The sequence below is a fragment of the Castanea sativa genome, chromosome 8 (assembly GCF_040712315.1).
Source record: "Castanea sativa cultivar Marrone di Chiusa Pesio chromosome 8, ASM4071231v1".
In the NCBI taxonomy this organism is placed as follows: Eukaryota; Viridiplantae; Streptophyta; class Magnoliopsida; order Fagales; family Fagaceae; genus Castanea; species Castanea sativa.
In genome coordinates, this window is record NC_134020.1 from 7,419,038 (window position 1) to 7,429,707 (window position 10,670).

General features: G+C 34.2%; 2 protein-coding genes across 2 annotated transcripts; one reads left to right on the plus strand and one right to left on the minus strand.

The window, feature by feature from the left end:
* The first annotated feature begins 1,046 nt into the window (after nucleotides 1–1,046).
* Nucleotides 1,047–6,203, plus strand: LOC142607316 (putative 4-hydroxy-4-methyl-2-oxoglutarate aldolase 2). Its single transcript, XM_075778756.1, has 2 exons — nucleotides 1,047–1,188; nucleotides 5,490–6,203. Exon 2 carries the CDS (start codon nucleotides 5,503–5,505, stop codon nucleotides 6,001–6,003), a length of 501 nt encoding a protein of 166 aa, XP_075634871.1. The 5' UTR covers nucleotides 1,047–1,188; nucleotides 5,490–5,502; the 3' UTR covers nucleotides 6,004–6,203.
* A 3,179-nt stretch (nucleotides 6,204–9,382) lies between these two features.
* LOC142607317 (F-box protein At3g07870-like) lies at nucleotides 9,383–10,353 on the minus strand. The gene is made up of 2 exons (XM_075778758.1): nucleotides 10,274–10,353; nucleotides 9,383–10,024 (listed from the first exon to the last, which is right to left on the minus strand). The coding sequence occupies exon 2, from the start codon at nucleotides 10,021–10,023 to the stop codon at nucleotides 9,505–9,507; it is 519 nt and encodes a 172-aa protein (XP_075634873.1). The 5' UTR covers nucleotide 10,024; nucleotides 10,274–10,353; the 3' UTR covers nucleotides 9,383–9,504.
* Nucleotides 10,354–10,670: the final 317 nt, after the last annotated feature.

The following is a 10,670-nucleotide window of genomic DNA, read 5'->3' on the forward strand; positions in this document are numbered from 1 at the left end:
TGAAGTATTGGTCAATATAATAAGTCAAATTCTTAACCAAATAAATATACCACCAGACTAACTAATGATACAAAGAACAAAAAGGATAATAGCCAACTTTAAGCATAAGTTGAAACTTCCTTTTACTTTAGGCAACCTTATGGATGTTTTTTTCTTCCCATTTACAAGCTGTATTACTCAAAAAATATGTACTTAATGAGTTTTGAGGAGGCTCTTTGATAACATTTTTAGATCTTCAAATTTCTATAAGACTATTTGATCAAAATCAAGATGAATTTGAAGGTCACTGTTAAGGAACCTGAGTCGTACTCGAGTTTAGGGGACTTAGGTACTGCTAACACAGTGCTCAACTCCAATAAACTCGAGTATGAGTCTAGATGCTTTCACTAAGCCATACTCGAGTATTGTGTTTTGAGTTTGAAATAAGTTTGTGTTTTGTTTTTGGCTATATGTGCAATCCGAGCTATACTTGAGTTTATGGAGCTCGGGTACTGCTAACACAGTATTTGAGTCTAATAAACTCGAGTACGGATTTGGTTGCTTTTAGCTGTTATACCCGAGCCATACTTGAGTTCAAGGAGCTCGGGTACTAAACTAACACAGTACTCAAGTTCCAGAAACTCAAGTACCATCTAGCATTTTTTAATGCCCACAGTCCGGCTCAACCTATGCCACGGTGGCAGAATATCTAAGAACTCTCCTATATATTTTTTAAACCGTGCTAGATTGCCAATAATTTTGCTAAAACGTGGTATTTAACTATTTTTGCCACTTTAACTGTATAGATAAATAGTAAGAATGAGGCTTTTGGAATTTGAGTACCAATGGGGTCCACAATAGAAGAAAAAGCGGACACAGAGGCAAAGGGTGGGCCACGTTTGGGGACAGGTGCAAAAGAGAAAACCAATGATTGTCATCGCTTATAAATCCTTACACTATTTATATTTTTTAATCTTTTGAAAAAGAAAATCCGGTCCCCACGCGCTTTTACAGCGAAAACCAATGTCTTTCTTTCTTTCTTTCTTCTCCGAGTGAAAACACTGATACCATATATATATATATATATATATATATATACACATATATATTTATTTTAGAGACACAAAACTCCACTTCACTTCCGCAAACCTCCCTCTCTCTCTGTTTCGAGCAAGGCCTATTCAAAGTTTTGTGGCATCTCCATCTGAGGTAAAATCATGAGCGTTGGATAATCTCTTTTGATTTCCTTTTCTCGATCTGGAAAAATTTTCGTTTCTTTGGTTACTGAGAAAATATTTTAACGAAAAACAAATCTTAAGCTTTGAAACTTTTCTTTTCTTTTCTTTTCTTCTTCATCTTATTATTATTATTATTATTATTATTATTATTATCTTCATTGCTCTCGCATTTTCTCTTCTTTCGAACTGATCTAATATTAGAAATCATTCTTTCTTAATTTATTCAATAGTTAAACATAAAGCTGTCTAAGCTTTCATTTATTCTTAAACAAGGTGGGGCCCACACGAAATGATCAAAAAAGGGTTTTGAAAATAGAAATAGTAATTATGGTTTTGATGTTTGATTGATTACTTTCTTTTATTAATCCTAGAATTGGAAACATTCAAAGATGGACCGTTTTATTAGATGATGGATTGGATAGTGCCAACGTAGTCAGATTTGAATGCTTTTATTATTATTATTATGCGGTTATGATGATTGACTGTTTAATTGGTAATTCCAGATTTGTATGTATGTTTTTAGGCCAAAATGGCACTTACCGAAATATATATCAATCTACTACAATGTAGAAAAATGTAGGGATTTACCAATTTTGGGTACTTGAGTTTGGGAACTTGAATTTTCCATGATACTCGACTTCCACAAACTTAGACCATGGTTGGTGAGCAAGGTCTAACGCACATTTTAAACAACTTTACACACATTTTAACGCACTTTTTCACCTACACGTATATCAAAAACACCCAAACAACATTACTCAAACTCTTCTACCAAACAGATCCTTAAGTTCCATGGAAAAATTTTGAAAATTTTTTATGTTACTTGAGTTCCATAAAAAATTTTCCTGTAAATTTAAAGGCTATTTTTTCAAAGAACTCGAGTTTATGGAACTCGAGTTACACGGCAAACTCAAGTTTCACAAACTCCAGTTTCAAAAAGGTTGTAGGTCCTTACATAATTTCAAAATAGTGGTCAATTAATATACATTTCGGTAAATAGTGGTATTTGGCCATTTTGGCCTATGTTTTTATGTGGACTATGTTTTTGGACTACACATTTCCGAATGTTGTCGGCATGAATGAATGATGAACCCCCCAATAAGCATGTTTGGTCGAAATATGAGAAAGTAAGGGCCCGTTTGGTAAGAGATTTTTAGTAATGTTGTTTAAGTTTTGTAGAAATACGTGTGGGTAGAAAAGTGTGTAAAAATATGTGTTGTGGTATTTAACCACAATTTTCATTGTTTAAACACCGTTACGAAATGGGGCCTAATTCTTTTTGTAATAGTTGTACAATCCAATGTGTGAATATCCATGTGGAAAGTTTGTGGTACCAATTTGTCCAAATGGTATAAAATTGACTTACATACGATTCACTTATTTGTTATTTCATGGGATGACTTAGTAATTGGTATACCTGTTACAAAAGATTTTTCCCCTTTTTGGAGAGTATAGCATACCCTTTGATTTGTAGTGATGTCATGATTTTATATCATATAAATAGTGATTTTAGGTTTCATTTGTTGTGGCTTAATCTTCAGTGTTTTTTTCTAAGCCAAGTTAGATACTACTTTTTTAATTTTTTTCTTTTTCGATAATTCAATAGTTGGGAGTAGAAATATTTGAATCTTGAATATTTTTGTTGGAAAACAGAAGGAGGTGTCAATTGATCTATAAGACTCTTTATAATAGTTAGATACAACTTTTAAAAACCCTTTTTTTAGGTACAACTTAGTTTTAACTTTATAATAAATCAAATAAAGCTATGAATTTATATAGTATTAAATGGAAACTTAGTCTAGCATTGTTAAGAATTGAGAATGAGTTTGAATTATATAAAAAGTGCTAATTACTACTCGTATTTCTTTTGAGTTCTGCTTGAGGTTTGCATGTATCTCCATCCTCTACTCTTTGATACTTACTTAAACAAAAAGTAAAGTATTTTTTTTTTTTTTTAAATCTAATGCCAAATGTGTGTTTGAAATGATAATATACCTTACAATCTTAATTCCTACACTTTCTTTGTTATGAAGATATGAAGTGTCTAGTGCGTAAGGTTTCAAGAGGTTTGCCACGCATAGGTATCCTGTGGGATTGACACTTGGGAGATCTCAACATTACATTATAGGGGATACAGTAGATGAAAATGTTAGGGGTGCTACAAGTGTTACTTTAATTTTGGTATAAACTGTGTGTTTGATGCACAAAGCACATAATTAGTGGGTTACAATTGGCAACATCAGTTTGTTTCAAACTTGTAGTAAAGTTTGTAGTACACCTAGCAATACTTGTGTAGAAATATGTATTATTCTAATTATCGTACTTAAATGTTTGCCAAGATAAGTTTTCTCTTGAAACTAATGGAATAAATCACCATAATTGGAGAGGTGGTGGTTGGGTGAATAATAAGCTAAGAAACTATGAATGTGTGAAGTTATTTTCCCCACGTTTAGGGATTTGTGTCTATTTTGTGTGTTTGCATTAATTATACTTTTAAGTATTGGTTATTTGCCTCACTTTGGAAACTAATCAAGAGCTGGAGAAATTAAAATATAAGGTTTTTGATGCACTATTTTTTGCAATTTCTTACTTGGTTCCACACTAGAAATCATCTTTATCATTTATTTGAAGAAACACATTAAGTTTGTTATATACGTTCTGTGATTCTTTTAAATTAGATATATACACACACTCACTGACTCACACACACAAAGTAATTGAGTGAAGCATTGTCCCTACTTTATGCGATTTGCTGCTGGAATCTTTTGGGTGACATTCTTGAGGTGTTGTCTTAAAATTTCAACCTTTCCCATTTTCAAGGCTTTCTATCTTTTGGATGATATTCATTGTGTTTGATCAGATTGGATTAGATATGTCTTTCTTCACTCCTGCTAGGTCATTGGTCTTCTTTATGAAAGGAGATACCGTGGCATGTTAATCTTGTTACTTTTTTCTTGTTTTTCATAAAATTTGTACATCTGGTTTTGATTTTGTCTCTCTAATTGTTTTAATAAGAGGTTCTTTTGTTCTGTTTCTCATATCTAAATTATCCTCCTGTTGGTCCATAGTATGAAATATATGAATTTGAAAATAACTTAATTAGCCATACTCAATTTAATAAATAATATATCAATATTCCTGTCATTACATTCCTTTCTTAGCCTTGATACAATACAACCCTAAACCCTAAACCTTTCTTAGCAAAGTATATTAGTGATCATCATAATTTTTTAGATGTATGCATTTACTAGAAGTTAGAGAGTGGATGTTAGGTGAGAAAACAGTGGTATAGTTTGCTTATGTGAGTCTGAGATCAATGACTGTGATAGTGTGGCAGTTTAAACCAAAATGATGCTACCCAAAAATTAAAAGACAGAAAAGTAAAGATACCTACAAGTCAGCAACTAGGCTTACTTGGAGTCAACACCAAGCAAGAGAAAACCTATGTTAGTGCCTAGGGTTGGTTGGAGTTTGTACCAGACCATTGAAAGAATTCAAAGAAATCTAATATCAATGAAACTGTTTCTTTCAAAACTGGATCCATGGGTTCTTAGATTGAGTTACAAAACTTTGCTTAAAAAAAAAAAATCCTAAACTCCTAAACTAAAGAGGAAAAGTATATAACAAAATACATAAAAGAAATCCTATTAATTAAACAATTGGGCTTATTAGGTCTTTAGCCCCAATTACTAGCAGGCTCCATCCATAATTACAAGTTTGACTGTGTTCTTTTGATGTCTAAGCCCACAGGCCTCAATTATTGGGGGCCTATATCTTGTGCCTTCACCATAGTGTTTAGTGATTTGTTTGGGTTGAGGGTGCTACTAGGAATGAAGAGTGGCCAATAAGAAGTTTTTCTGAGAAAATGAGTGGACATATGGTTGCTTTTAATTCAGCATTACACATGGCCATAGAGCAAAACTGTGGGCAAGATTTGTGTTGCTCATTTGAAATGATAGGGATAAGGTTTCTGTGTGAATGTGTTCCTGTGCATTCTTGGTTTCCAAATCTGAATGGAAGTGTAATGTTTTGTTGTATTGTATTCTTTGGTATTCAAATTTCAATCAAATTACACATTTGCTTGTGTATGTGTCTCTGTATTCTTGCTGTTTGAATCTAAATTGAAGTGTAAGTACTGAATAGCTTTAATAAGAATTTGAGAACGTCATGGATGGATTGCAGAATCCTTTTGTTACACAGTTTTTCTTGAAAACTGAGTTGGGTGTATTTTTCAAACACTAAAATATATATGATGTTTGTCCTAACCTGAAGGTGTTAAGGACCAATGGCCTTGGTTACCACTGCTGAAGTTTGTGATGCAAATCCGCAGCTAATTGTGAGTGGTGAGCTTCGGGCACTCCAGCCAAGTTTTCATATATATGGACGCCGCCAGGTCTTCTCTGGACCAATAGTTACCCTCAAGGTATTTGAAGACAATGTTTTGGTTCGTGAGTTTCTTGAGGAGAAGGGTAATGGCCGAGTTCTTGTTGTAGATGGGGGGGGAAGTTTGCGGTGTGCAATATTGGGGGGCAATCCTGTTGTACAAGCTCAGAATAATGGATGGGCTGGGATAGTTGTCAATGGCTGTGTAAGGGATGTTGATGAGATTAATGGTTGTGACATTGGGGTGAGGGCTCTGGCCTCCCATCCAATGAAAGCCAATAAGAAAGGAATAGGAGAGAAGCATGTTCCAATTACCATTGCTGGGACAAGGATCTCTGATGGGGAATGGCTTTATGCAGACACTGATGGAATTTTGATTTCCCAAACTGAGTTATCTGTCTAAGAAGTAATCTCTTTAAAAGATAGTAAGTGCTGGATTATATATCTGTTAGGTAAGTTATGTTGTATCGCATGCTTCTGTAATTCTGTTCTTGAGTTCATTTCTGTACTTCTGACAAAACTGTACCGTACCCAACCAACTTTAAATTATGTTGATGTACTTGTCCATTTTTAATCTTCAGTGTCTTTAATTTTCATCTTCAATCATCGGGTTCTATGCAAATGAGAACAAAGATAACTTCAAAAACATGTCTCCTTTAACAATAGTTTGGTGATACTCTATGCTATGTCCGTTTACTTATAAATATTATAGCTTTAGAGTTCATTTTAACATTTTGTTTATTGTTCCCCGGAGAGGCAGATGGCATGGCATATACTGATTTTCTTTTGGTTAAAATTGATTTGTGTTTTTCTGTACTTACTGTTCCATGTGACATTGATGCTGTGTTTGGTTCTATGTAAAATGTTTTCCAAGTGTAAAATGTTTTCAAGTGAAAATATTTTTCGGAAAAGAAAATATTTTTAGGTGTTTGGTGGTATTTTAAAAAATACTTTGAAAAATATTTTTTAGTGTTTGGTTGTGTTCTTACAAATACTATAGAAAACATATTTTCTACTTGTTACTCGCATTTTCTCAACTTCCAAACAAATATATAATATCATTTCTCAGCGGAGAAACACAAAAGAAACAAAACTCAAAAAAAAAATCATCAATTCTGGTCAAATTGAGAGAAGAGAGAGAGGCGACTGGGTTTGATCTAAAGGCAAGATCACATGGTAGAGGCGAAGGCGAAGGCGAGATTGTGCGGCATTGGAGTCTCTTTGCTTGATTAGCGATGAGAGGCACGGCCCCAACGGCGGTGGAGTCGATCTCAAGTTCAGGTGACCGACCTCTCTCTCTCTCTGACAATGGGCGGCTCTCTCACTTTCTGACGGTGACCGGCCTCTCTATCTTGGTTTAGTTCTTTTCTTTTTTCTTTTTTTTTCTCTGGAAATGGTTTGAAGGTAAGCTTCGAGATGGGTTTTGGACTGTGGGGTGGCACAATCTAGGTTGGCCAGAGCTTGGCTAGGCTGGTCGGAGCTTAGCTAGACTGGTCGGAGCTTGGCTAAGGTGAGCTTGGAGATGGGTTTTGGACTGTGCGAGCAGTGTGCTCGAGCTCTCTCTCTTCAGGTGTGGTTTCCGGAAATTGTTTAAAGGTAAAATCAAAGTGTAAATGATTTTTCGGTCAAAGCGGCTTATTTTCCAGTCAAAGTGTAAATGATATTCTATTGACCGTATTATGTGTAGCTGCCAAACACACATAAGGATGTAAAATAATTTCCTGAAAGTGTTTTCAAGCAAAACAAACGCAGCCTAAGTTAAAACTGAGGTAAATTAATTGAGCTGCCGTGGGAAAAGCAAATTGTACGGATAGAATGTGAACTTTATGTTTGGGATGGAGGACGAATAAGTCTTGTGCCATAAAGTGGCATAACAAATGCCACAACTCGCCCATGTGGCGAGTTGTGGTTGGTGGACTAGAGGGGTGATGGTGGGTCCATATGAGGACACTCTTCCACCAACTACAACTCGCCACATGGGCAAGTTGTCCCATTTGTTGTGCCACTTTATGTGGCACAAGACTTACTCATAGAGGACGGACTTGCAGCGTGTTGATATGAACCATAGCTGATGGATCAATATTGAAGAAAAAGCAAGCTGCTTGCAAGGAGTTCATCAGTTACCTAAACATTATTGTCTTATTGTAGATGTTTGGATCTTCCTTGATTATACAGTACTAGTTTTTGTAAGAAGTTCGTATTTGGAAATTGGAAATCATAATGGTTGCCAACTGTGTGTACTATCCTTTCAGGAATCACTGCTTAATTATTTCATTGGATAATTTGTCTATATTTTCGGGAATGGAAATGATGAATTCTACATGAACGTCTAAATTTGCTTTAGTTGTTGGACCCTATGCTTCCAAATTTGAAAAACAATCCTCTTTATTTTCCCTTAAATTGCCATATTTTAGAAGTTTAGACAAATTATCCACCCATAAAGGAGGCCTTGCAATTGACAGAAAAATGCCTTTGTGTTTTGACCTTATACTCCCCTTTTAAGAGGCTTCTTAAAGCTTATTTAAATTATGAATGAATATGAATGACGTTGCACCACTTTCCAATCTGGACTTCGTTTGCTTGCCCCCTTCTTTTTTCTCTCTATATTTAAATGTGCAGAAGTATAATTGTCATCATATCTCACAAAGAGACAAGGTTGCTCTCAAAATCTATTTAGAGAGAAATTTTTTAAACTCTCCTTAAATTTTTTATTTATTGGGTGTGAATTTTAAAAATCTAACAGCTAGATTGTAAATTCTTTATATTCTTAACGCATATATTAAATTTAGTTTAAATTGGATGTTATTTACTATTCGATTAATAAATTTATTTTTTATGCATAATTTTGTACTACAAAAATTTGAACATTTGATTGATGACATTACTATTGTAAGCATAAAAGATATAATAAAAAAAATAAAATTCAGTGATTAGATTTTTAAAATTCACACCCAACGAAAACATATATGAGGAGTTTAAAAAGTTTCTTATCAAACTATTTTGGAGAGAAACCTTCTCCATCAAGTAGCCAGACAATAAGTATTTTTTTTTTATTTATTCATTGTATGTACCTTGTTGCCCATTATGTAAGAATTTGTATTTAAAGTTTTTCCACCCAAGGAATTGTGAAATTAAATAAGAACAAAATTTAGCTACAAAATTGATTGTAGCTTAAGGCTACAACTTTTTTTCAAAAAATTATTACATATTTTGAAAATTTAACTGTTAGATTGTATGTTTTTTATGTTCTTAATACGCATGTTAAATTTTGTGTTAATTGGATATTATTTATTGTATAATCTATAGTTTTATATTTTATGCATAATTTTAAACTACAAAACTTGCAGTTTAAATAATTTATTGATGATATAACTATTAATATTTAATTTTCAATAAATTTTGCAAGCATGAAGGATATAAGAAGAAAATATAATCCAACGGTGGATTTGTCAAAATTCATATCTAATTAATAGATATTGAGTAAGGTTGTAACCTAACCTTAGGTTACAACTAGTTTTGTAACTAAAATTTGTCCACTAAATAATACAAATGAATTGGTAGAACCTATTGTTCATAGATGAAATTATAGTATAATCTTCCGCATCTTCCAAGTTAACTCAACAATTCACATGAGAGATCACTACATATACATACTTGTTAAAACTATGGATCAGAATCACTTGACATGATCTAAAACATAAGCACCCTTGAGCCATCTCCCATTGCAATGTCTTTAAGCGAAACAAAGCTTGAAGCATGAGCAGTTGCTTTAACATGCGTCAATAATATCCCATTAGGGTTCAACAATCTGAAGCTTTCTTGTGCAATATTGTAAATGACTGGACAACCTACGCAATCCAAGATAACTTCCCCATTTTTCAAAAAACATATAACTTGAACACTCTCAGGGACTTGGGGATTTAATCACAAGCTGTTTGGTCCAAGACTCTTTGACACCATATTCCTTCATCACCCAAATTTCAATATCCCAATCAGAAGCATACATACCAATTGAACTCAAAGAAAGGCAGTCTCCAAATATCCCAAGATTTGACCTTTTAAAACTGGCATAATACACCCTAGATGAGGGTAGTGGAATTGCTCGGAATTGCTCATTTTCAAGATCAAAAGAACGAAGCACTGAGCCATTAGGAAGTTTAACAAGCCAGTGGAGAGCTCCATTCACAAAAGTCCCAAACAAACTCCTATGGCGTGCAGGTGGAACATGTTCAATTCTTCTCCAACCACCACTTCCTAGTGTATAAATCTCTACAAAGTCTGAATATTTAACCACTTTGTACTGCTTAGTCTTGGGGCTAAATCCAAACATAGATACAAATTGACCATCTGGCTTTGTTTCACCATTTGGCAGGGTCAAATAATCACCAGCTATAGGATTTGATATGTATATGGGATTAGCCATCCTAATATCACAAGAGCAAATCAACCCATTACATGAATTCACTAGAGTAGATTCAAGGTAGGTAAAACGGTTAAACTTGGCAATTATAGAAGTGGATTCTTGTTCTTGAGGCTCAAGCAAGTAAAGCCCACCAGAATTGCCTTGAGGGTATAGGCTAGATTTCAGCACAACACCAGTGGGTGTGATACCATGGTGTAGTTTGGCAAAACTAGGATCTAAGAGTAGGTCACGCCAAGACTTGAATACATACCTGCATCGTATTAAGGCTTCAATAGGGAGCTTGAGCAAGATTTCCAATGTGACATGCCCCGGCAATTCTGAGAAATAGCAACGATCAGCGGTGGTTGTGATGGATTCTTTGTTTTCTTCGTCAAGAACAACTTTGTCTGCTTTGATACTGTAGTTCTTGCTTTCCACGGACTTAGGTGCTCTTTGCTTCTGTTTTTTTTTTTTTTGGTTAGTAGGTGCTCGTTTTGTGTTAGAGGCACTTAGACAATGAATGAATGGCATAGAATAGAAAGCCAGAACAAATACCTAATGAAAATAAAAAGTGTTCAGAATATTCTATTACCAAATGCCAAATGTGTGGCAATTGAGTTCTCTTCAATTTTCCATTAAAAGAAAAAAAAATTAAATGGTAAGTCAAT